A 27,741-nucleotide genomic window follows, 5' to 3' on the forward strand; every position below is an offset into this window, starting at 1 on the left:
TAGTTTTCGGAATTGTATCTTCAAGCAATTTGTTGCTTTAACTTTCCAAATTTGTAGGCATAGAGTTGTTTATAATATTCATTTATTATCCTTTTAATATCCATGGAATCAGGAGTGATGGCCCTTCTTTCATTTCTGCTATTAGCGATTTAATTGGTGTTTTCTCTCTTTTTATTTTCCTTGAGTAGCCTAGTTAGACTGTCATCTTGTTTTTTCTTTTTTTTCTTTTGGATATGTTCAAAGAAACAGCTTCTGGTTTTGTTCTTTTTCTCCATTTTTTTCCCCTTTCTTCAGTGTCATTGATATCTACTTTGATTTGTTATTTGTTTTTTGTCTGCTTTTTTTTCTCTTCTTTCACCAGTTTACTAAGGTAGAAGCTTAAATTATTGATTTTAGATTTTTCTAGTATAGACATTCAGTGCTATACATGTCCCTTTAAGTAGTTCTATTTTTCGTTTTTTAAGAATTCTCCATAGTCTTCTCCATAGTGGGTGTATCAATTTACATTCCCACCGGCAGTGTAAGAGGGTTCCCTTTTCTGCACACCCTCCCAGCATTTACTGTTTGTAGATTTTTTGATGATGGCCATTCTGACCGGTGTGTGGTGATACCTCATTGTAGTTTAGATTTGCATTTCTGTAATACTTACTGATGTTGAGCATCCTTTCATGTGTTTGTTGGCAATCTGTATATCTTCTTTGGAGAAATGTCTATTTAGGTCATCAGCCCATTTTTGGATTGGCTTGTTTCTTGGATGTTGAGCTGCATGAAGTGCCTGTATATTTTGGAGATTAATCCTATGTCAGTTTCTTCATTTGCAAATATTTTCTCCCATTCTGAGGGTTCTGTTTTCATCTTGTTTATGGTTTCTTTTGCTGTGCAAACGCTTTTAAGTTTCATTAGGTCCCATTTGTTTATTTTTGTTTTTATTTCCATTTCTCTAGGAGGTGGGTCAAAAAGGATCTTGCTGTGATTTATGTCATAGAGCATTCTGCCTATGTTTTCCTTTAAGAGTTTTATTGTGTATGGACTTACATTTAGGTCTTTAATCCATTTTGAGTTTATTTTTGTATATGGTATTAAGGAGTGTTCTAATTTCATTCTTTTACATGTAGCTGTCCAGTTTTCCCAGCACCAGTTGTTGAAGAGGCTGTCTTTTCTCCATTGTATATTCCTGCCTCCTTTATCAAAGCTCAAGTGACCATAGGTGCATGGGTTTATCTCTGGGCTTTCCATCCTGTTCCAGTGATCTATATTTCTATTTTTGTGCCAGTACCAGACACTCTTGATTTCTGTAGCTTTGTAGTGTAGTCTGAAGTCAGGGATCCTGATTCTTCCAGCTCCGTTTTTCTTTCTCAAGATTGCTTTGGCTATTCGGGGTCTTTGTGTTTCCATGCAAATTGTGATATTTTTTGTTCTAGTTCTGTGAAAAACGCAATTGTAGTTTGACAGGGGTTGCATTGAATCTGTAGATTGCTTTGAGTAGTATAGTCATTTTCACAATACCGATTCTTCCAATCCGAGATCATGGTATATTTCTCCATCTGTTTATGTCATCTTTGATTTCTTTTATCAGTGTTTTATAGTTTTCTGACTACAAGCCTTTCATCTCCTTAGGCAGGTTTATTCCTAGGTATTTTCTTCTTTTTGTTGCAGTGGTAAATGGGAGTGTTTCCTTAATTTCTCTTTCTGATTTTTCGTTGTTGGTATATAGGAATGCCAGAGATTTCTGTGCATTAATTTTGCATCCTGCAACCTTACCAAATTCATTGACTACTTCTAGTAGTTTTCTGGTGGCATCGTTAGGATTTTCTATTTATAGTATATTGTCATTGGCAAATAGTGCCAGTTTTACTTCTTCTTTTCCAATTTGGATTCCTTTTATTTCTTGTTCATCTCTGACTGCTGTGGCTAAAACTTCCAAAACTATGTTGAATAATAGTGGTGAGAGCAGGCAACCTTGTTGTGTTCTTGATCTTAGTGGAAATGGTTTCAGTTTTGCACCATTGAGAATGATGTTGGCTGTGGGTTTGTCATATACGGCCTTTGTTATGTTGAGGTAGGTTCCCTCTATGCCTACTTTCTAGAGAGTTTTTATCATAAATGGGTGTTGAATTTTGTCAAAAGCTTTTTCTGCATCTATTGAGATTACCATATGGTTTTTATCTTTCAGTTTGTTAATATGGTGTATCACGTTGATTTGCGTGTATTGAGGAATCATTGCATTCCTGGGATAAACTGCAGTTGATCGTGGTATATGATCCTAATGTGCTGTTGGATTCTGTTTGCTTGTAGTTTGTTGAGGATTTTTGCATCTATGTTCATCAGTGATATTGGCCTGTTGTTTTCTTTCTTTGTGACATCTTTGTCTGGTTTTGGTATCATGGTGATTGTGGCCTTGTAGAATGAGTTTGGCAGTGTTCCTCCCTCTGCTATATTTTGCTTGAGTTTGAGAAGGATAGGTTTTAGCTCTTCTCTAAATGTGTGAGAGAATTCGCCTGTGAAGCCCTCTGGTCCTGGGCTTTTGTTTTTTGGAAGATTTTTAATCACAGTCTCAATTTCAGTGCTTGTGATTGGTCTGTTTATATTTTCTATTTCTTCCTGGTTCAGTGTCAGAAGGTTGTGCTTTTCTAAGTGTTTGTCCATTTCTTCCAGGTTGTCCATTTTATTGGCATATAGTTGCTTTTAGTATTCTCTCATGTTCTTTTGTATTTCTACAATGTCAGTTGTTACTTCTCCTTTTTCATTTCTAATTCTGTTGATTTGAGTCTTCTCCCATTTTTCTTGATGAGTCTGGCTAATAGTTTATCACTGTTCTTTATCTTTTCAAAGAACCACCTTTAGTTTTATTGATCTTTGCTATGGTTTCCTTCATTTCTTTTTCATTTATTTCTGATCTGATCTTTGTGATTTCGTTTCTTCTGCTATCTTTGGGGGTTTTTGTTCTTGTTTCTCTAATTGCTTTAGGTGTAAGGTTAGGTTGTTTGAGATTTCTCTTGTGTCCTGAGGTAGGATTGTATTGTTATAAACTTCCCTCTTAGAACTGCTTTTACTGAATCCCATAGGTTTTGGGTGATCGTGTTTTCATTGTCATTTGTTTGTAGGTATTTTTTAATTTCCTGTCTGATTTCTTCAGTGATCTCTTAGATATTTAGCAGCACATTGTTTATCCTCCATGTGTTTGTATTTTTTACAGTTTTTTTCCTGTAATTGATATCTAGTCTCATAGCGTTGTGGTCGGAAAAGATACTTGATACAATTTCAATTTTCTTAAATTTACCAAGGCCTGATTTGTGTCCCAGGATATGATCTATCCTGGAGAATGTTCCATAAGCTTTTGAGAAGAAAGTATATTTTGTTGTTTTTGGATGGAATGTCCTATAAATATCAATTAAGTCCATCTTGTTTAATGTGTCATTTAAAGCTTGTGTTTCCTTATTTATTTTCATTTTGGATGATCTGTCCATTGGTGAAAGTGGGGTATTAAAGTCCCCTACTATGATTGTGTTACTGTCAATTTCCCCTTTTATGGCTGTTAGCATTTGCCTTATGTATTGAGGTGCTCCTATGTTGGGTGCATAAATATTTACAATTGTTATATCTTCTTCTTGGATTGATGCCTTGATCGTTATGTAGTATCCTCCTTTGTCTCTTGTAATAGTCTTTATTTTAAAGTCTATTTTGTCTGTTATGAGAATTGGTAATCCAGCTTTCTTTTGATTTCCATTTGCATGGAATATCTTTTTCCATCCCCTCACTTTCAGTCTGTATGTTTCCCTACGTCTGAAGTGCGTTTCTTGTAGATAGCATATGTACAGGTCTTGTTTTTGTATACATTCAGCCAGTCAGTGTCTTTCAGTTGGGGCATTTAATCCACTTACATTTAAGGTAATTATCAATATGTATGTTCCTATTACCACTTTCTTAACTGTTTTCAGTTTGTTATTGTAGGTCTTTTCCTTCTCTTGTGGCTTCTTCCTGAGAAGTTCCTTTAGCATTTGTTGTAGAGCTGGTTTGGTAGTGCTGAATTCTCTTAACTTTTGCTTGTCTGTAAAGGTTTTAATTTCTCCATCAAATGTGAATGAGATCTTTGCTGGGTAGAGTAATCTTGGTTGTAGGTTTTTCCCTTTCATCACTTTAAATATGTCCTGCCACTCCCTTCTGGCTTGCAGAGTTTCTGCTGAAAGATCAGCTGTTAACCTTATGTGCATTGCCTTGTGTATTATTTGTTGCTTTTCCCTTGCTGCTCTTAATATTTTTTCTTTGTATTTAATTTTAGAAAGTTTAATTAATATGTGTGTTGGCGTGTTTCTCCTTGTATTTATCCTGTATGGGACACTGTGTTTCCTGGACTTGATTGACTATTTCCTTTCCCAAGTTAGGGGAGTTTTCAATTATAATTTCTTCAAATATTTTCTCAGACCCTTTCTTTTTCTCTTCTTCTTCTGGGACCCCTATAATTTGCATGTTGGTATGTTCAGTGTTGTCCAAGATGTCTATGAGACTGTCCTCAATTCTTTTTGCTTTATTCTGCTCTGCTGTAGTTATTTCTGCTATTTTATCTTCCAAGTCACTTATCAGTTCTTCTGGTTCATTTATTCTGCTATTGATCCCTTCTAGAGAATTTTTAATTTCCTTTATTGTGCTGTCCATCATTGTTTGATTGCTCTTTAGTTCTTCTAGGTCCTTTTTAAAAGTTTCTTGAATTTTCTCCATTCTATTTCCAAGATTTTGGATCTTTACTGTCATTACCCTGAATTTTTTTTCAGGTAGGCTGCCTATTTCCTCTTCATTTGTTTGGTCTGGTGGGTTTTTACCTTGCTCTTCAATCTGCTGCATATTCCTCTGTCTTCTCATTTTGCTTAACTTACTGTGTTTAGGGTCTCCTTTTCGTAGTTCATAGTTCCCATTGTTTTTAGTGTCTGCCTTCAGTGGGTAAAGTTGTTTCAGGAACTTGTGTAGGCTTCCTGTTGGAGGGGACCAGTGCCTATGTTCTGGTGGGTAGGGCTGGATCTTGTCTTTCTGCTGGTGTGTTTCTTTCTGGTGATGTGTTTTGGAGTGTCTGTGAACTTAGTATGATTTTAGGCAGCCTCTCTGCCAATGGGTTGGGTTGTGTTCTTGTCTTGCGAGTTGTTTGGCATGGGGTGTCCAGCACTAGAGCTTGCTGGCTGTTGAGTGGAGCTGGGTCTTAGCCTTGAGATGGAGATCTTGGGAGAGCTCTTGCCTATTGGCATTACATGGGGTCAGGAGGTCTCTGGTTGTCCAGTGTCCTAACTTGGCTCTCCCACATCATAGGCTCAGGCCTGACACCAGCCCAGAGCACTAAGACCCTCTCAGCCACATGGCTCAGAAGAAGAGGTAGAAAAAAAGAAAGAAAATAAATTTAAAAAAATTAAAATATAAAATAAAGTAAAATAATTAAAATTTTAAAATCATTAAAATAAAAAAAATTTTTTAAGTAATAAAAATAAAAGAGAGCAACCAAACCAATAAACAAATCCACCAAAGATATCAAGTACTAAAATCTATACTATGGTAAACATAAAAATCAGAAACAGGTCAGTCACAGATAGCAAACCCCAAGTCTACAGTTGCTTCCAAAGTCCACTGCCTCAATTTTGGTATGATTCATTGTCTATTCAGGTATTCCACAGATGCGGGGTACATCAAGTTGACTGTGGGGATTTAATCCACTGCTCCTGAGGCTGCACGGAGAAATTTCCCTTTTTCTTCTTTTTTTGCACAGCTCCTGTGGTTCTGCTTTGGTTTTGGCCCCGCCTCTGTGTGTCGGTCTCCTGAGGGCGCCTATTCCCTACCCAGACAGGAGGGGGTTAAAGTAGCGGCTGATTAGTGGGCGCTGGCTCACTCAGGCCACGGAGAAGGAGGGGTGCGGATGTGGGGCGAGCCTGCTGCGGCAGAGGCCGGCTTAATGCTGCAACAGCCTGGGGAGTGCCATGTGTTCTCCCGGAGAAGTTGTCCCTGGATCACGGGACCTGGCCGTGGCGGGCTGCACAGGCTCCCAGGAGAGGAGGTGTGGATAGTGACCTGTGCCTGCACACAGGCTTCTTGGTGGCAGCAGCAGCAGCCTTAGCATTTCATGCCTGCCTCTGGTATCCACGCTGATAGCCGTGACTCGCAGCCATCTCTGAAGCTCTTTTAGGCAGTGCTCTGAATCCCCTCTCCTCGTGCACCCCGAAACAATGGTCTCTTGCCTCTTCGGCAGCTCCAGACTTTTCCTGGACTCCCTCCCGGCTAGCTGTGGTGCACTAGCCCCCTTCAGGCTGTGTTTACGCAGCCAACCCCAGTCCTCTCCCTGGGATCTGACCTCCGAAGCCCGAGCCTCAGCTCCCAGCCCCCGCCCGCCCTGGCCGGTGAGCAGACAAGCCTCTCGGGCTGGTGAATGCTGGTCGGCACGGATCCTCTGTGCGGGAATCTCTCTGCTTTGCCCTCTCTGCACCCCTGTTGCTGCGCTCTCCTCCATGGCTCCAAAGCTGCCCACCCACCCAACCCCCGTTTCCGCCAGTGAAGGGGCTTCCTAGTGTGTGGAAACTTTTCCTCCTTCACAGCTCCCTCTCAGAGGTGCAGGTCCCATTCCTATTCTTTTGTCTCTGTTTTTCCTTTTTTCTTTTGCCCTACCCAGGTATGTGGGGAGTTTCTTGCCTTTTGGGAGGTCTGAGGTCTTCTGCCAGTATTCAGTAGGTATTCTTTAGGAGTTGTTCCACACGTAGATGTATTTTTGATGTATTTGTGGGGAGAAAGGTGATCTCCACGTCTTACTCCTCCACCATCTTGAAGCACCCCCCCCTCCTAATTTTAAAGGGTCTAACAGATATCCTTTTTCTTTAGTGAGGGAGAATCTGTTTTCAAGTTCTTGGTTTGAAGAAATGTACACATAAAGTATAGACATAAAATGGTATATTATTCAAGTTTAAAAAGGAAGGAAATCCTGCCATTTGTGACAACATGGATGGATCTGGAGGACATTATGCTAAGTTAAATAAGCCAGACATAGCAGAACAAATACTACACGATACTACTTATAAGAGCAATCTAAAGTAGTCAAACTCATAGAAGCAGAGAAAAGAATGATGTTTGCCAGGGCCTGGAGGGAGAAGGAAACTGGGAGATATTAGAGGGCACAAAGTTTTGTTTATGTAAGATGAATAAGACCTAGAGATCTACTGTACAGCATAGTTAATAATGCTATATTGTATACTTATAAGTGTGTTAAGAGGGTAAATCTTATATTAAGCATTTTATCACAAAATAATAATTATTATAAATAAAAAGGCAGTAGGAAACTTTTGGAGGTCATGGATAGCTTTATGGCATAAATCATGGTGATGGTTTCATTGATACATTCTTACCTCTACATTCATCAAGTTGTATACATTAAAAGTGCACAGTTTTTTGTATGTCAATCATACCACAATAAAGTGCTTTAAAAAATTCCAGTTCTTGGTTTGAAAATTGGGTTGGAGAAATGAAATATTGGATCAGAGATGAATATAAGCTCATTTATTCTGTCATTGATCACGTGACTGGAATATGTTTTGTTACTGGTCTTAATACAGGATTTATTTTTGGGACTTCCCTGGCAGTCCAGTGGTTAAGACTGTGTTTGCACTGTAGGGGATGTGGGTTCGATCTCTGGTCCGGGAAGTACGATCCCGCATGCCACACGGAGTGGCCAAAAAATATATATATATATATATATATATACTGGATTTATTTCATTTTTGTTTATTTGAGGTTAGAACTTTTCGAAGATTTTTATCTTGTATATTTTAATACGTGATTTATGTAAAAGAATATGTACTTAGATACCCAGAAGGAGGGGAGAATTAATTTCTATTCATCATATGTACAATAAGTAGTTTGGGTTACTTTTCGAAATACAGTATCATATATTTGTTCATTTGTTTGATGATAAACCAGCACATGGTATTCAACTGCCTCTTTAGAGGGCATGGAAAAGGGAGAATTTTAGTTATTCCTGGGAAAGGCTGTATGAATAAAGATGTCAGTATTTTTTAGCACATGGGAACATTTAAAGGTGAATATCTGCTTTAAAAGAGGCACACATCAATTTTGCTATACATATTAAATTCCTATAGTATTCTTGTTTATAATATAGTTAAACATATGCATCATATTGTCCATTCAAGGATAGAGCAAGATTAATCTCTAACTTTTAGTAATATCCAAGTCATGAAGATAAATCTAAAAGCATAAATTTTCTACATTTCCATGTTATATGAAAAAAATTAATTCTTATTTATAAAAAAGGGATTAAATGTCAGATGAGAGTTTAAGTCTGTAATTTTATTCTTGAAGGAATCACTGTGGAATGCTAAGAAGATTTGGTTTGAAAGAGCTTAGTAACTGTGTTTCCATGGACCTCCATTTTCAAAGGCTATTTTTCACAAAGTTGAGCTATTGATACTGTTTTACCATCTGATACTTTTTTGACATTCATGTAGCAATATTTCAAATGGGAAATTATATCTTGAGAGGATAGATAGCTAAAAAAAGAGTATGCAATCCTCTTCTCTTCTTTTCACAATAATCACAGCTTGGCCTTTGGTCTGACTTGAGACTATCCTTCTCTACAGCACAGTGGGAGGCGGCTTATTCTGCTGGAATTAAGTGGGGCAAGATGCCATGTGATAATAATAACTGCTTCTATCTCTCCTAATGTGAAGTTTTAAGATACCAACTATTTGGTAAAGACAGATGTGTAATACATTTTCTGGATTTTTATCTCCTTTTTTTTTCCTGCCAGTTAACGTATTATTTTTTCTTTAAAAGCTCTAAAAGTTTCATGTCAGTGAACAGGAACAGAATATTTTACAGAAAAATTAAAAAGTTTTTTTTTTGTAAAGATGCACCCCTACTGATGAAGTGTTTGTGCTGGGAATGATAAGGGTAGTTTCCCTATTGTTCACACAGCAGGCTGTCATGTTTTTCTTCTTAATAGGGAAAGGTCTTATCCTCAGCATTGCTGCATGAGTTTTTCAGTTACTTGGCAACAATAATAAAAAAAAAAAACACAAGCAGTAAAGGACCCATCATCAACATCATGACAAACAGTAGTTCCTCAGCTGGTTTTAATGGCCATATGGAGACATTAAATTTCTTGCCTTCAAGAATTAAGCCCAGTGAGTAAGATCAGATTGAGCTCTGGTATGTGCAGCAATGTAAAACATTTTAGCCGTTGTATGTGAATTAGTATGTGGAAAATAGTGAATAAACATGAGGCATTCACCTGAATAAACAAAGTACCCCTGGAATGCACAAGACAAACAGATTTTTCTAATTTAGATATCTGGATGCATATTTTTGGCACATCCTTATGATCACGGCCAGCTGATATGGATATTATGAGGTCATCTACTGTGTGTATGATGATGTCTGTTGGTAAAGCATTAATCAATAGAAATAAATACTTGGTTAAGAAATGCTGCCATTAATAAATGAATATTTAAAACCAATCAGGATGTGGGAGAAACCCAACATGAGATACAAACACTAACAAATGAAACTACCGGTAATAAAAATCAATAACATAACTATACTGAAGGTAAGGGGGAAAGAACTAACCCAAATAACCTTAGAAAACAATAACTTGACTGGATGCTAAAAGGATAAAAATGAAAAGAACTGTGCACAAATGTTATGTAGTCAGTAAATATGTTTCTCATAGAGGCATTGATAAGACATTCTGAAACTAATTTATGTGAATACTAGAATTGAACAAATAAGTAAATAGGTTGTTAACAATAAAACTAAGATTTCTTACAATTGGAGAAAGAAATTACAATTAAATAAACTGGGGAGATTAAAAAGATTCCTATGGTGTTAAATTGGAATCTGAGGTATTAGTATAAACTCATTACAGACACACACACACGCACACACACAGATATAAAAATAGATATGTGTGTATACATGGGTTAATACACAAATATTTCCCAGTCCTGGCTGCTGAGAGAGCCTAGAAACAATGAGATTCCAGTAGTAATCAGCATACCTAGAGTAAAGATCTTGGTTTCTTAAGCATCATTCTTCTATAAAAGGAACCAAGGATCCTTGGAAAGGTGGTTCTTTCAGGGCTGAGATGGAAAAAATCAAAATGAGCTTGGAACATCTTGTAGAACCAGAAAAAAAAAGAATATTCTCAAAAGATACGGGGAAGAGAGCATTGTTGAAAGAAGACAACATTAGAAGGACCTCTTAATGGCCAAAGCTTTGAGCAACAAAATAAATAATGCTAATATTGGATTATAACCCAAAGAATAAAAAAAATTCCTGAGTCCATAACAATATAAATAATTAAATATGTAGATGGAAGAGACACGACAGCTCCTCCTCATAGTGGAATTGCAATTAATGAGTATTTAAAGAAGGGAAATGGAAGCCACTATTAGGCATATATCACAGTGGTGATTACTGCATACTTAATCTACTAATGGGTGCTACAATCAGTGCATCTGAGGAGAGAACATATTTGCACTGTCTCAAATTATCTCCCTGCAAGATATTTGTTGACTACAGGAGAAATCATAGTAACTTTACAGTGGAAATGCCCAGCAGAGATCATTTTGACCAGGTGATCAAGGTCATTGTTGCCGGTAGTAAGATGCATTGAAATCAGGAACCCTGTGATATTGGTGCACTGTTGAAAGAAATGGCACCATTTCTGTGTTTCTCCTTTTTTTTAAAAAATAAATTATTTTATTTTTGGCTGCGTTGGGTCTTCGTTGCTGCACGCGGACTTCTCCCTAGTTGCAGGGAGCGGGGGCTACTCTTTGTTGCGGTGCATGGACTTCTCATTGCGGTGGCTTCTCTTGTTGCAGAGCACGGGCTCTAGGCACACGGGCTTCAGAAGTTGTGGATCGTGGGCTCTAGAGCGCAGGCCTAGTAGTGGCACGCAGGTTTAACTTCTCTGCGGCATGTGGGATGTTCCTGGACCAGGGCTCGAACCCGTGTCCCCTGCATTGGCAGGCGGATTCTTAACCACTGTGCCACCAAGGAAGACCCTTTGTGGTTCTCTTTTCAAGGAACTATGACCTCAGTCCAGTAATGAGAAGATACCAGATAGGCCTAAAGTGATGGACGTTCAGCAAAATAACTGATCAATACTCTTCAGGGCTGACGGTGTATTGAAAAAGCAGGAAAGACTGAGGAACTATTGTAGATTGTAGGAGTCCAGGGAGAAATAACAACTAAACGCAATGTGGGACACTGATTAGGATCTTTAGAAAGGATAATAGTGGAAAAAATTATGAAGTTTAAATGAGGTAGTTAGTTTGGTTAATGCTACTAAGACAAAAATAATTACCTTGTTCTAGTACTCGTATGATGGTTACCTAAGATGTTAACATTGGACAAGGCTGGATGAGGGATAAACTCTCTGCACTATTTTTGCAACTTTTCTATAAGTCTAAAAGTAGTTTCAAATAAAACGTTTTTAAAAATTGCCATTATACCCCCGCCGCCCCAGTGCCGGCCCTTCCTAGGGAACGACGCCGGTGAGCGCCCGCGGCCGCCGCCTCCAGGCCCGGGGCCGCCCTGGAGCCCGCGCTGGCCTGAAGCACCGCCGCCGTCCGACGTGCTTGGGGACGCGGCCCTGCAGCGCCTGCGCGACCGGCAGTGGCTAGAGGCGGTGTTCGGAACCCCGCGGCGGGCCGGCTGCCCGGTGCCCCCGCGCGCGCCCGCCAGCCCCAACCTGGGCGAGGTGCGGGCCCGGTTGCACGTGTCCCTGCGCCTGGTGCGGCGGCTGCGCGACCTGGGCCATGCGCTGCGCGAGGCCGAGGCTGATGGCGTGGCCTGGGCACAGCTGCATGCGGAGGCAAAGCCGCTGCGCGCCGAGCTGGCCGAGCGACTTCAGCTCCTGACCCAGGCAGCCTATGTGGGCCAGGCGCGGCGCAGGCTGGAGAGGGTCCGGCGCCGCCGGCTGCGGCTTCGCGAGAGGGCCCGGGAACGCGAGGCCGAGCTGGAGGCGGAGGCCACGCGGGCAGCGGAGCGCGAGCAGGAGATTGACCGCTGGAGGGTCAAGTGCGTGCAGGAGGTGGAGGAGAAGAAGCGGGAGCAGGAACTTAAAGCTGCTGCTGATGGTGTCCTATCTGAAGTGAGGAAAAAACAAGCAGACACCAAAAGAATGGTGGACATTCTTCGGGCCTTGGAGAAATTGAGGAAACTCAGGAAAGAGGCTGCAGCAAGGAAAGGGGTCTGTCCTCCAGCCTCAGCAGATGAGACCTTTGAGCATCACCTTCAGCGACTGAGAAAACTCATTAAAAAACGCTCTGAATTATATGAAGCTGAAGAGAGAGCCCTCAGAGTTATGTTGGAAGGAGAACAAGAGGAAGAGAGGAAAAGAGAATTAGAGAAGAAACAGAGGAAAGAAAAAGAAAAATTTTTACTACAGAAGCGTGAAATTGAGTCCAAGTTATTTGGGGATCCAGATGAGTTCCCACTTGCTCACCTCTTGCAGCAGCCTTTCCGGCAGTATTACCTCCAGGCTGAGCACTCCCTGCCAGCGCTCATCCAGATAAGGCATGATTGGGATCAGTACCTGGTGCCATCTGATCATCCCAAAGGCAACTCCGTTCCCCAAGGATGGGTTCTTCCCCCGCTCCCCAGCAACGACATCTGGGCAACCGCCATTAAGCTGCATTAGTAAAGATGCTCCAGGAGTGTCGTCCAGCCAAGGCTCTTTCCAGCTCTAAGTATTAGTGACGCTGCCATCTTCTTGTACTGTAGTATAAATCACAACCTCTAAACTCCATGTGGCATTTCCCTACCCAGAAGTTACGTTTCCCTTCTGTCCTCTGTCCTGGCCAAGGTGCCTCTTGAATCAGGAGATTAATATGGTTCCTCAGGAAAGGACCTAGGTGAACTGAGGTTTTTACGACAGGCAGTGGCCTTGGTTCATGAAATTCGCCTCTGTTTTGAGGGGCTTGGTCCAGATTGATTTATAAGTTTACTCTTATCTTTCTTGTGTGGTGATGGATAAGTATACGCTATACACTCATACCCTCGACACAGGTGTGCACTGGGTAGATTTAGCAGTCCCTCCCCCAGTACTCCTTGTTAAGGCAAGCTTGATGCAAAACCTCCTTACCTTTCTTACCCAGAGAGCCTCCTAACTTCCAGGAAGAAAGGTCAGAAACGCTTTATCTTCAGTTTTGTGAATCCCACTTTTGGTGCAGCTGGAGAGGCTGGGTTGCCAGAAAAGCTGGTGGCGTTGTCTGGTAGTCAAGTGGAGAACTTGGAAAGCCTGAAGAGTACCTGTACCCAAACTGGATGGTGTTTTAATGGATGATGGCTGCATTTTCCCCATATTAGAAGGATCCTAATGAAAGCACCTGCTTTTTAAGTTCATAGAGGTCTGCTTGTTCAGAATCCGCAAGGATAAAAATTAATTTCCTTATGGGAGTGGGACCTTGATTAACCTCACTCAGTCACATTGTGGGAGCTGGTATAGTGGAAATTGTGGAATTTTCTTAGGAACTCAAGCTTCCAAAAATATACATGTAGTTTAAGCTGGGGGAAAAGCAGATAAAAATAATAAAATTTATTTTTTTATACTCATTAAAAAAATGCCATTATAAAAAATTCAGGAAGACTTCCACATTAGTTGCTGTAAACAACTTTCAAAATAGGCAGAATATATGAAGTGACTGGAAAACAGTCAGCACAAGATTATGATCCCCAAAAGTAGGAAAACGGATGAGGTAGGCTCCCCAAATGACCCTGTATTTCTGCTTAGAGGCAACGTCTAGACTGTAGTGCAAGGAGGATAAGCCACCACAGAGCGCGGTGGACTCATTGAACTGAGGATACAGTAAGTAGAGTTTGGGAATAGTAAAGCTGCTGAAATTTGCAGAGCAAGTTGGTGGCGAGAAGAGAGCTGGGTGGAGTTAATGCTCCAGAAATCTGTAGAAGGTCCCCTTGGGTCTTTCACTGAACATTAAGCTGCTCACGTAAAGGGCAGGACTCCATGGGACTGGGCAAAGAGCAACTACCAGGGGAGTTAAAAAAAATACTAGAGAGCAGTGAGCTGAACAACTATTGGAAGACAAACATGGCTGGAAGACTTCTAATATTGAACAGCCAGAGGGGAGCATCCTCTTTGAACACCCCAAGTAATTTGGTACAGTTTCAGACAAGTCTAAGCTGTAGGAATAGGATGAATGTAGTCCAAAAATAATGGCTACCATACAGCATCCTAACTGCCTTCAAATCACAGATTGGATTTCTGGGGAAGGCTTAAGTTGGAATAAGAGGCCCTAAGCCTAAAATGTTTATAGCTGCTATAGACCAGTTAGATAACAGATTGTGTTGTGAAATTCTGGCCTCTCTGGACTTCATATTCCCTCTCGTGGACTCTGGTCACTGCTCTCTCCCCGGTTCTTTCTAATATTCCTCACTGGCTGGGGGTGTTCTGTCTGAACCCTTTCACTGACACCTGGTCGGTCTGATCAAATTCTTCTTTCTCAAAGTAAAGAGAAAAATCTTATTGACATTTCAGAATTTTAAAGCATGCCCAGAGGAATTCTGATACTCAAAGCATCACTGAAGAAATCCCACTTTCTATGGATGAGGGCTTAAGTTAATTTTCTGCTCAACCTACTTAGAAAACCTGGAAATTAAAATAACAGTGAGACAATATGTTTTCACCTAAAAGTTTGACCAAAATTTAAAAGGTTGATACAATAAAATGCCTGTGAGAGTGCAAATTAAATACATTAATATGGGAGAATATGAATCAGTACAGCTTTATTTGAACAGAGTATCAGCAATATTCATAAAAATTTACAATCATCACATTCTTTCCAATTCAATCCAGTTTGCACTTTGCTGTGTATTTCCTATAAGAAAACATACATATTTGCCCAAGAATTCATGCTCAGTAATGTTGATATAAGTTCTATTAATCATAGCAACAAATGGGAAATAATTTATGTGTCCATCAGGAGGAGAATGTTTAAATTAATTATGGCACATACACACTTTAGAATACTTAGGAGTAGTTAAAAGAGTGAGATGGATCTATATGTGCTCTCAGGGAAAGACCCTGCATTCGTTTTAGTAAGTGACAAGGGCAAGAGACGGGACAATATGTACACTGTTATCCATGTATGTTAAGAAACTCACAATGTATTTTTATAACACATCTATGTAAGGAAAAGTCTAGAATCAATTTTAAAATAACACAAAATTTTAATTGTGGTTGCTTCTGAGGAGAGGGATGAATTCTAGAGGAATGTGATAGGGAAGGGGAATTGTGAGTTATCCATACTATTAGAATCTGGGGGCAGTAAGAGCATTTGTACTATTACTTAAAACCAAAATTTTCCTCAGGGGCAAACATAGAGACAAGAGGCAGTGGAAGAATGTTGACTTTTTCTTTTCTTATCAAGGATGGCACGTCTGCCACAGAACCATTTTCCACCTCCTAGAAGTACACCTGAGTTTTTAGGAGTTCTGTCTATGTAGATGATCTTTTCTCATCTACTTCTTATGGAGGAGGCTTTGGTTTTGACCAAAAAGGTAAACTCAATCATTGGTATGTGGTCAGTGGCCAATCTCAAATAATTCAGCCCATTAAAATTCTACTGCAAATGCCAGGGTGGTTTCCAAAACCTCCTCTCTAACTTCAGGGTTATTACCCTAACAACCAGTAGATTCTGTGCCAAATCAGAATCTAGTCACCAGCAGGTTTGCAAACACTGAGAATGTGGTGGAGGCACCCAGTGGGGATAAGGAGGTGTGTAAACGTCACTGTCTGAAGTGAACAGTTACACGGAAAGGGCAGCTGCTGTCCCAGGGGTCCACAGTGACGAACGGGATCTGCGGGGAGTCGGGATGCTCTGAGTCAGAGGAGGGCAGGGCATATGGGCTGTCCGTTCCTCCGGGAGCTGAGTGCAGCCTCCAGAGGAAGATGCAGAGAAGAGCTGGCCAGCAGGTCAGGTTCCAGTCTGGACACGAGGGCACACTGGGGAAGACCCAGGGGCAGGGCGCTGTGATGCCGGAAAGTGCTGGGACTGGACCCCCGTGCCGGGACCGGGGCAATCAGCTCTCAGGGAAGCCTGGGGCAAGGGGCAGGAGGATCCTAGGTAAACGAAGCCCACAGACAATAACCAAACTGTGTCTGATTCTCATGTTCACCTTCCTTCTTTAGGCCTGCTTTTAATATTTTGGCTACAAGTTCCTCTTTCTTATTGCCTGAGAGACATCATGGAGCAGTGAGAAGAGAAATGAATTAAGAGACAGAAGGGCTGCCTCAGGCTGGGAGGAGTGGAACAGTATGGGCTCTGGAGGAATTTCGACCAGCGCTTTAGTTTTGCCCTGTCACTAGCTATGTGAACTCAGCACATTACCAAATTCTGTGAGCCTTGGATTCTTCTTCAATGAAGTGTGTTTGATAAGCTCTGTCTTCTAGGACTGTTGGAATGTGTATAATGTATGTAAAACACCTGGCACAGTGACTGGTGTGCATTGAAACTTTAAAGAGTGGCAATTTTTGCCATGATTTTTTGACCCAGATAATACCAACCCTCCTGCCGAGAATTTTTGTTTTGTTTTGCTGTTGTTTTAAACCAGGAGATATCTGAGAATATGCAGTGCTATAGGACACTGAACATCAAGTCAGCCAAAAATTCTGCTTAACAAGAAAATATACCTCAGTAAGTCATGCCCCTTAGAGGATGTATTATTTAATTTGGATGTTGGGGAATCCTCCCCATCTGGATGCAACTCAAAGCTAAATGTGTGTCAAGAACCAACTCCTTCTCTCCCTCCCAGCTGCCCTTGGATCCAAATCACCCCTATTTTCATTCATTTAACTCCTACCAAAATCAAGCCCTCGCATAGGGGTCGCCAAATTTTACTCACATTAACCCAGTTAAAATACCCTACTAATGGAGCAGGCTCTGTTTCTCCCAGTCCAGGTTAAAGAGTAGGATATGGGCACAGTGGCTTCTTGGCATCCCACCTCAAGGAAGTATCACGCTTATTTATCAGAATCTCCTTGGTGATGATGTGGATAAAACACCTAGTTTGTGCACTGGGACAAGAGCACAGGGTACCTTCCACTCCCTCCCCACGTAGAGATTTCTCTCTGGTTAATCCATGATCCCAAAATAACCGCTAAAAGCAGTTCTCCATCGGAGGCTCAGTTTCTCAACTCTGAGACACACCACGCAAGGGTCTGGCCCTTGCTCACCACGCTCACACACCCTCCTCTGACCCACCACCCATCTTAACTGAAAATTACCTCTCACTGAAGGACTTGAGGTTTTTCCAAGGCTCCAAGTTGTCTTGCCTCAGGACATTTATACTTAAGTGCTCTCATCTGGCCCTCCCCCTCCCCCTCATCCTTTTTTTTGCTTGTCTTTTTTGTCTTAGAGGGCATCTCACCATCTTCCTTATATGTTAGCTGCTGCTAGACTCTAATTCAATGGGAAAAGGCTCAGTCTTCTTTTTCTTACCACCCCCCGTACTACCATGGAGCCTTCCAAAGAGCAGATGCTCAACTAATGTTTGAGGGGAAAAAAAATGAACAATTTATATGATTTTATTTCTCCTATATTATTGAATAAACGAAGCAAGTTCAGGTGTATAACTTTTATTTTACAGAACAGCAAAATACAAGGAATAAGGGAAACCGAGAAATGATCTTTTACATTTTTCTCTATTTTTTGATCCCAACTATTTTACTGCTAATTTCTTTCACATTTCTAAGGAAATGCCTATTACAATGCTATCTTTTCTTGTTCCAGGTCACTAAAAAAGATGGAAGGTTACCCTATTTGTTTAATAAAATGGCAAAACTATTACTCTTAAACTTCATAAACAGCATTAAGTATGTAACCAATATCATTCATATACTTAGATTCTGAAGCTAATTAAACTTTTTTAAAGAAGAAGCAACATTTGAAAACCTTCAACAACAAAACATAAATCTGTAAGTTATTCTAATATGCTATTCACTGTGATCCCTCCAACACCACCTCAGCCCCTACACTACTACAGGAAGGTGCTTCAGATTTCACTACAGGTGGGAGAAGCTGCCCTGGAAGTCGGCCCCGGAACGCACACTGGCCACGGCACCAGTGAGAAGCATAGCTGCAAATCTGGCTTGGGCTCTCTCTTCCTCATCTCTCAAAGCCTCTTGATACAAGAGTGGGAAGGCACTGGGGACCGTATCATGAATCTTGGCCAAGAATTCAAGGACTTTCATCTTGCTGGTTTCAGCATGGGCTCTCGGGCCCCACAGGAACTCATAGCGTGGAGGATCGCTGTTGGCCACCTGGCGGTACTCCAGGTACCCTTCCTGCACCAAATCTTTGGTGATGAGCTTCTTGGGCTCCCCATGGATGAAGTGCTTCTTTCCAGCATGTATCCCCATCACATTGAGTACTTCCCAGATATCCTCCTCAGTGGCGCAGTTGCCCTTCATGAAGATCACACAGAGGACTGTCATAAGGAGGCCGGTCTTGGGCATGATCTCCTCACCCCTCATCCTGTCATCACTGGTGCGCTGAAATTTGCTGACAAGGGCGTAGCAGTGCCTGGTGGGATCGACTTCCTTCACATCAATGCCAAAGGCCAGCACCATCAGCTCAGAGGCTCTCCTGAGGATCTCATGGAACTGCTCCTTGTACTTTTTGATGACATGCTTCAGCATACCCTCCTTTGTAATGGGCTCTCTCATGTTATACTTGCACAGCAGGAATTGCACCAACAGAATTGCCTTCTGGTCTACAACGGTTCTGCAGGAAAAATCAGTGCTGAGTGATGCCTGAGAGGTGCTTGGTTTTTCTTCATCTTGGCTCTTGGCACCTTCATCAGATCTTGTGCATGAAACACCTGCAGAAGTAGTGGTAGTGGATGGGGCTCTCTGAGACCCCTGGGATCTTCTACCTGACCCAGAAGCAGGGGAGCTCTGGAGAGTACCACCAAGAGGAGGGGTGGGGGAGGAGAGAGACTCTTCTTCCTCTGCTACAGGGGCCTGAGCATCTTGGAGATGCTGAGCCTCACTCCGGGCCTGACTGTGTTTCTCACGGGCACGGCGCTTGCTCTTCCGGCCCCGAGGCATGATGACACAGGTCAGGGCCAGCAGGCGGGAGTGTGGGCAGGAAGGCAGGCAACGAGGGCACCTGGGGGAGGGACAAGGAGATGCTGTGAGCACTTTCAGCAGGGAGATTCCTCCCTGGCTTTAACCAAGGCCACCTCTGCAGTTTTCTGTGAGGTCACTGCACTAGGACCCAAAGGGCTCCTTTTCTGATCAGCCTGTCCCCTGAGACCCCTGCAGAGAAGTCAGTGTGCCTTGGGCTGGCAGTTCTAGGTCCCCTCTATACTCCTCTCAGTTCACATTTAGGATCATCCTGTCAACTGTTGGCAGGGCCCGGCCATCCTCCCCTTTACCGCTCTGAAGCTAAACTCCTTCCACCAATGGCCTTCCCTCCCTAAACCCCACCCCCCGTCCCAGGAGGAAATGAGGGAGAGCCTTAGCGGGCCACCCCTGCTGGGGCCTTCCAAAGCTGACAACAGGAGCAGGGGTTGATGGGTTTAATATTGATGTCAGTATTTCAACTGCTGTAAAATTATAAACTTTTATACTTCAATGAGTCCCAAGGAGCTAGTTCCTTTGCTCGCGGATGCAGGCATGCTTCACGCCATCTAGAGCTGCACTTAGCCTTCAGCTGGCTGCACGAAACAGAAAATCAGACCTGCCCCGCCCCGCCGCCTCCTCTCCCAGAGCCCGGCTTGTGTTGCTTAGGAGCCTCAGATCCACAGTCAGCCAGCGTTGCGTTTCCGCAATATCATTCATACACTTAGATTCAGTCATTGCTCATGTTGCCACCCCCTTTGTTAGGGTTTTCAGTCGTCGCTCATGTTGCCACCCCCACCAGGCCAAAACGCCCCCCATCCCCGGCCCCCGCCGGAGTTTGACAGCCCTGCCTGGGGCCTCCCAGGGTGGACCGCAGGGACAGCAAGTGTGTGTGCCGGGTTGAGCGTGCCTTCAGTCCTCGCTCAGTCTCCTCTCGACGCCAAATAAAGCCTGGGATGTTTTCCTCTGTTGATCTGAGACCGCCAGCCTCAGATCAACGTCTACTTTCCCTGAGACCCCGAGGCAAAACTGACGGTGCGTTGGGCCTAACAGTTTTGCCGCTAGCCTTTTAGCACGAGTCGGATTGTAGCAGGGGTTCTATGATGTCTCCTTTGTTCTAGGGAGGCACGTTCCTGCAATTCTAACTAAGCGTCCTCCTTTCACTCGCAGCGTCTCCTCTCCCCTCCAGAGACCTGAGACCCTGGAGGTGGAAGTCAGTCAGTACCTCATGGTGACAGCTCTGCCCTGGGTTTCCCAGGAGCGAAAGCGGGGGCGGGGCTCTGTGCGGGTTCCTCTATTCTGGGGTGGGTTGTCGCGTCATTCCTCAAGGTGGAGGCATGGAGTAGGGTGTCCTCCTCTTGGCTGCTTCTTTAAAGACTTCTTGGGAAATACTAACTCTCTGAAAGCTCTGAGCTGTTTCCCTGCAAACCTTGCAGAAAATGGATGAGTCCCAGGCTATATACCAGATGGGAAAGTTGCAGTATAAGGCGGGGTCCCAGGACACATGGTGGGCTGTAAAAGAAAAGGCACACTGGCCCATAGCGTTTGTTCGCCAGCCATACTTAGACTTTGGGGAACCTTCTACTCTAAAAGATCTACTTTCTGAGGAGAAGAGGCTAAGCTACAGGATTTTGTGAGACCCAGCTCTTTTATATTATCTCACATTGCTCAGTCCAGTGTGGTCACTTTTATTTTTTGACCCTCATTCATACTAAGAAATATATTTATATCTCTAACAAGTGTGTGTGTATATGCATTTTTTCATGAAAGAACACCTACCCTTGTTAAGTGATTCATTCTTTCCATTCCTTATATTTGATCATAATATTAATTTTTTTAAAAGGTCAGTCCTGATCCTCTAAAGAGGTTTCATGTGGTTATTGCACAGCCTCTGGACTCATTCTGTTTCAAACAACACCAACCTTTGGTGCCATCCTGGCCCGTGGGCTCTGAAATGCTGCCTCAGATTCCTTCAGTGAAGCAGTAGAGACCCATGGTCCCAGAGCACAGTGGAAGAATCCAGGGCTCAAGTTTAAAGGCTTTCCTCCAGTCAACCCTGTCATCAGCCTCTCTTGCAGGCTACAGACCTGTCTCGAATTCAGGGCATCCCCCTACCTGCCCACACTCAGGTTCTTGTTCAGTGAAGACTTATTGTCCCTCAGGGATTATTTAGTTTTGTGTTTTTGCTTTTGTTAATGTTTTTTCTTTATTCCTTCTATAATTTTTCCATGGTTGATTTTGGGTACAGGAAACAGTAGCCCATGTTTGATTGTCATTAGCTGCTATGGATAAGGTACTAAATCTGTAAAAGAATTAAGGAAAATCGATATTCTTACAATATCTGTGCCTCAAGAATACACATAACATACTATTCTGGTTGAGACTTCTTTTTCCAAAGTCTATCAGGAAACTCTTTTTGTTGCCTCCATGTAGATTATATACATTTTTGTATGGTTTCCTTCTAAGTATGTTTTTTATATTGTTGCTTTTGTCTTTGGTGTATTTTCGATTAACATGATCTAAGGAATTGTTGATTGTTTCAGGCCAGTCTCTTGATTTTGCTGTGGTGATCTTTTTTTCCACCAGGTTTCTGAAGTTCTTTGTATATTTGACTATTCTCTGTGCCTATTCCCTTAGATTTTTAATTAGAGGATCAAATTATTACCATTGTTATCTTTTGCTTTTCATTACTCATGACTTTTATTTATTTGCTATTGCTGTATATAGCTCTGTACTGGCTATGTGTTCTTGTCCAGGTTTTTTTTCCAGTTTTTAAATTAATAGACATTTTTAAAGAACAGATTCAGGACTACAGAAAATTAAGCAGAGAGTACAAAGAGTTCCCATACAGCCATTCTCTTCTTCCAGTTAGATTCTCCTATTATTAACATCTTGTATTGGTTCAGTGGATACAAGTTCATTTGTTATAATTGATCAACTAATAGTGATACATTATTATTGATTATTGTCCACTGTTTATAACACATTTCACTTTTTGTGCTTTTCAGTTCTATAGTGGTTGACAGAGGCATGACATCATCTACTCACCAACAGAGCATCATGCAGAAGAGTTTCACTGCCCTAAAAATCTCCCGTGCTCCACCTGTCCATCCCTCAAAACCTCACTTTGAGCCCCTGACAACTCTGAACTTTTTACTCTCTCTGAAATTTTTCCTTTTCCAGAATATAATATTGATGGAATGCTACAGTATGTAGGCTTTTCATTTATTTATTTATTTTTTAACATCTTTATTGGAGTATAATTGCTTTACAATGGTGTGTTAGTTTCTGCTTTATAAAAGAGTGAATCAGTTATACATATATCCCCATATCTCTTCTCTCTTGTGTCTCCCTCCCTCCCACCCTCCCTATCCCACCCCTCTAGGTGGTCACAAAGCACCGAGCTGATCTCCCTGTGCTATGCGGCTGCTTCCCACTAGCTCTCTGTTTTACATTTGGTAGTGTATATATGTCCATGCCACTCTCTCATTTTGTCCCAGCTTACCCTTCCCCCGCCCCATATCCTCAGGTCCATTCTCTAGTAGGTCTGCATCTTTACTCCCGTCTTGCCCCTAGGTTCTTCATGACCATTTTTTTTCTCAGATTCCAGATGTATGTGTTAGCATAAGGTATTTGTTTTTCTCTTTCTGACGTACTTCACTCTGTATGACAGACTCTAGGTCCATCCACCTCACTACAAATAACTCAATATGTAGGCTTTTTAAACTAGCTCCTTTTGCTAATCAATATACATTTAAGTTTCTCTATATCTGTTTGTGGTTTGAAATGTCATTTCTTTTCATGGCTGAATAGCATTCCATCATGTGGACTACCACAGTTTGTTTACCCATTCATCTGCTGAAGGTCATCTTGGTTGATTTCAGTTTCTGGCAGCTATGAATTAGTGTACTATTAACATTTGTTTGAAGGCTTTTGGGTGGACATAAGTTTTCGACTCTTTTGAGTAAATACCTAGGCGTTTAATTGCTAGATCATATGATAAGATTATGTTTAGCTTAAAAGAAACTTCTATACAGTTTCCAGTGTGTCTCTATCACTTTGCATTCCCTTTAGCACTGAATGAGAGTTCCTGTTCGTCCCCACCCTTGCGAGCATTTGGTATTGTCAGGTGTTTGTTTTTGTTTTAGCCATATTAATAGGTATCTCATTGTCGTTTTAATCCCAGAGTCCCTGGAGACATGTGATGTTGATCATCTTTTCGTATGCTATTTGCCATCTGTGTATATTTTTGGTGAGGCGTCTGTTCAGCTCTTTTAACCACTGTTAAATTGAATTTTTTGTTCTCTTATTGTTGAGTTTTTTAAGAGTTCATTGTATATTTTAGATTCACGTTTATTATCAGATATGTCTCTTACAATTATTTTTTCCCAGTCTGCGGCTTGTCTTTTCATTCTCTTAATACTACCTTTTACAGAGTAGAAGTTTTTAATTTTAATGAAGTTCAGCTTATCATTTTTCTCTTTCATGGATTGTGCGTTTGGTGTTGTGTCTAAAATCTCGTTGCCAAACCCAAGACTCTCTCCTATATTACCTTCTATTTTTTTTTTTTTCCCCACTCCACATGGCAGGCAGGATCTTAGTTCCCTGACCAGGGATCAAACCCATGGCCCCTGCAGTGGAAGTGCAGTCTTAACCACTGGACCTTGAGGGGAGTCCCTGGATTTTTTTTAATTTTGAGTTTTCCATTTAGGTCTGTGATCCATTTTGAGTTAATTATTTTGCAACATGTAAAGTCTGTATCAGCATTCTTTTTTGTTGTATGTGGATGTCTAGTTGTCCCAGCACTGTGAGTTAAAAGACTCCTTTCTCTATTGAATTGCCTTTGCTCCTTTGTTAAAGATCAGTTGACTGTATGAGGGGTCTGTTTCTAGGTTTTCTATTCTGTGCCTTGGTCTGTTTGTCTCTTCTTTTGCTAATAGTATGTGGTCTTGATTATTGTAGGTTTAAAGTCCATTTTGAAATCCAGTAATATCAGTTCTCTGACTTTGATCTTCTTCGGTATTGATTTGAGTTGGTTATTATGGATCTTTTCATTTTTTATATAAACTTTAGATTGTCTGTTGCTATCTACAAAACAACTTGCTGGAGTTTTGAGCAGAATTTTATTGAGTATATAAATCAAGTTGGGAGTAACTGACATCTCAACAATCTTGCATCCTCCTATCCATGAACATGGAGTGTTTCTCTATTTATTTAGATCTTCTTTAATTTTTTTCAGTGACATTTGTATTTCTCTTATAAATCTTATACATATTTTTCTAAGAATTACTTATAATCAATCTTTTTTTGGTGGTAATGTAAATGGCATTAGGTTTTTCAATTGCAAATTCCATTTGTTTATTGGAAAACAATTGACTGTTGAATATTAACCTTTGCTTATTGATACCAGGAGTTTTTTTGTGATTGATGATTTGAGATTTCCTACATAGACAATTAGGTCATCTGTGAGCAAAAACAGTTTTATTTTTTCCTTTCAAATCTGTATATCTTTTGCTTTTCCTTCTCTTATCTTATTGCATTGGCTAGGACTTCCAGTCCAGTGTTGAATAGGCATGGTGAGAGGGAATATCTTAGCCTCGTTCCTGATCTTAGTGTGAGAGCATCTATCTTCTCAGTATGAAGTAGGATGTTTTACCTGTTGTTGTTTTTTTTCTTTAGATGTTCTATTCAGTATATGAAGCTGAGCCAATGCCTCTCTACTCCTAGTTTGCTGGGAAATTTTATGATGAATGGGTACTGGATTTTATCAAATTTTTTTCTTCACCTATTGATATGATCATGTGATTGTTTTCTTTAGCCCAGTGATATGATGAGTTATCATTACTGATTTTCAAATGTTGCACACCTGAAATAAAGTCCACTTAGTTGTGGTGTATAATTCCTTTTATACATTGTTAGATTTGTTTTGCTTATATTTTGTTGGGGAATCTGCATCTATGTTCATGAGAGATATTGGTGGTCAATTCTCCTTTCTTTTAATTTATTTCTCTGGTTTTGACATTAGAGTGATGCTGGCCTCCTAGAATGAATTAGGAAGTGTCCCCTCTGCTTCTGTTTTCTGGAAGAGATTGTAGAGAATTGTTTTCATGTCTTCCTTAAATTTTTGTTAGAATTCATCAGTGGATTCATCTGGGCCTGGTGCTGTCTTTATTGGAAGCTTATTAATTATAGATTAAATTTCTTTAATAGATACAAACCTATTCTGATTATCTATTTATCCTTGTATAGTTTTGGGAAATTGTATCTTCAAGCAATTTGTCGATTTAACTTTTCAAATTTGTAGGCATACAGTTCTTTATAATATTCATTTATTATCCTTTTTATGTCCATGCAATCACTAGTGATGGCCCTTCTTTCATTTCTGCTATTAGCGATTTAATTGGTGTTTTCTCTCTTTTTATTTTCCTTGAGTACCCTGGTTAGAATGTTCTCTTGTTTTTTCTTTTGGATATGTTCAAAGAAATAGCTTCTGGTTTTGTTGTTTTTCTCTATTTTTTCCCTTTCTTCAGTGTCATTGATTTCTGTTTTGATTTACTATTTCTTTTTCGTCTGCTTTTTTTCTCTTCTTTCACCAGTTTACTAAGGTAGAAGCTTAAATTATTGATTTTAGATTTTTCTAGTATAGACATTCAATGCTATACATGTCCCTTTAAGTACTGGTTTTGCTGTATTACACAACTTTTGATAAGTTGTAATTTTGTTTCCATTTACTTAAACATATTTTAAAATTTCTCATTAGATTTACTCTTTGGCCCATGTGTTATTTAGAAGTATATTGTTTAATCTCCAAATACCCTTGATTTTCTTGCTACTTTTTTGTTATCAATTTCTAGTTTATTTCCGTCGCAGAATGAGATCATTCTTTGTATCATTTATATTCTTTTAAATTTGATGATGTGTGTTTTATGGCATAGAATGTGATCTATCTTGGTGTATGTTCCATGTGGACTTGAAAATAATGTGCTTTCTGCTGTTGTCAAGTATTCTATGAATGTCATTTAGATCTAGTTAATTGACGTTGCTTTTCAGTTCAACTGCACCTTACTGATTTTCTGCCTAGTGGATTTGTCAATTATGAAAAGAGATGTGTTGACATCTCCTTCTATAAGAGTAGATGTGTCTCATCAGTGTTTGCCTCGTGTATCTTAACAGAATTTTTTGGTGCATAGACATTAAGGGTTGCCATGATTTCTTTGAGAATTGGCCACTTAATCATTAAGTAATGCCCATCTTTATTCCTGACTTTCTTGTTCTGAATTCTGCTTTGTTTGAAATAAATATAGCTAGGGCAGATGTTTTTTTTCACTCATATTAGCATGGTAGAGTTTTATCCATCCCTTTACTTTTTTTTTTGAATTTTATTTTATTTTATTTTTTTATATAGCACGTTCTTATTAGGTATGTATTTTGTACACATTGGTGTATATATGTCTATCCCAATCTCCCCATTCATCCCACCCCCGCTTTGCCCCCTTTGTGTCCATACATTTGTTCTCTACATCTGTGTGTCTATCTGTGCCTTGCAGACCGGTTGAACTGTACCATTTTTCTAGATTCCACATGTATGCATTAATATACGATATTTGTTTTTCTCTTTCTGACTTACTTCACTCTGCATGATAGACTCTAGGTCCATCCATGTCTCTACAAATGACCCAATTTTTTTCCTTTTTATGGCTGAGTAATACTCCATTGTATATATGTACCACACCTGCTTTATCCATTCATCTGTCGATGGGCATTTAGGTTGCTTCCATGACCAGCTATTGTATCCATCCCTCTACTTTTAATCATTTCATGTCTTTATATTTAAAGTGGGTTTCTTATAAACAGCATAGGGTTAGGTCTCCTTTGTTTTCATTATTTTTATCAATCTCTACCTTTTAATTGGTATAATTAGACCATTCACGTTAAAAGTGATTATTGATACAGTTGGATTAACATTGACCATATTTGTAACTGTTTTCTACTCATTGAGCTTACTCTTTGTTTCCTTTTTAATCCCCTGCTCTTTTTCTGCCTTCTCTAGTTTTAATTCAAGATTTCATGTTATTCCGTTTTCTGTCCTCTTTCGCATGTCAGTTATAGTTTTAAAAAATTTGTAGTGGTTTCTTTAGCGTTTGCGTTATACTTTTCCAACGTATTCAAGTCCTCTTTCAAATAACCCCATCCTGCTTCACGGTTAGTGCAAGTATCTCGTAACAGTGCAAGTATACCATTTCTGCCATTTATTTCTCTTATCCATAATGTATAACCACTGGATGCATTGCTGTTATATTATTATTTTGAAGAAATAGTTATCTTTTTTGATCAGTTGAAAATAATAAAAATAAAAGGCTTTAGTTTATCTTCATTTACTCCTTTGTTACTCCCTTTCTTTATGTCGGCCAAAGCTCCTGACCTATATCATATTCCTTTTCCCAGAAGAACTTCTTTTAATATTTCTTGCAAAGTAGATCTGTGTGACAAATTTCCATCAGTTTTTGTCTGTCAGAGAAAGTCTTTATTTCTCATTACCGTTGAAGGATTTTCTCCCCCTGGCTACAGAATTCTAGGTTGGTGGTAGTGTTTTTGTTGTTGTTGTTGGGTTTTTTCAT

At 40.5% G+C, this 27,741-nt stretch overlaps 1 protein-coding gene and 1 pseudogene across 1 annotated transcript; one reads left to right on the forward strand and one right to left on the reverse strand.

Annotated features, from left to right (window-relative positions):
- The window catches only part of LOC149744388 (programmed cell death protein 7 pseudogene), a 34,302-nt pseudogene extending 21,057 nt beyond the window's left edge, over window positions 1–13,245 (forward strand).
- A 4,616-nt stretch (window positions 13,246–17,861) lies between these two features.
- On the reverse strand, window positions 17,862–20,027 carry LOC149744389 (melanoma-associated antigen B10-like). Its single transcript, XM_089904658.1, has one exon. It carries the CDS (start codon window positions 19,106–19,108, stop codon window positions 18,062–18,064), a length of 1,047 nt encoding a protein of 348 aa, XP_089760784.1. The 5' UTR covers window positions 19,109–20,027; the 3' UTR covers window positions 17,862–18,061.
- Between the last annotated feature and the right edge of the window lie 7,714 nt (window positions 20,028–27,741).

The sequence above is a fragment of the Delphinapterus leucas genome, chromosome X (genome assembly GCF_059928025.1).
Source record: "Delphinapterus leucas isolate spDelLeu-1000000601 "Yukka" chromosome X, BTC_Dleu_Yukka2, whole genome shotgun sequence".
NCBI classification, from domain to species: Eukaryota; Metazoa; Chordata; class Mammalia; order Artiodactyla; family Monodontidae; genus Delphinapterus; species Delphinapterus leucas.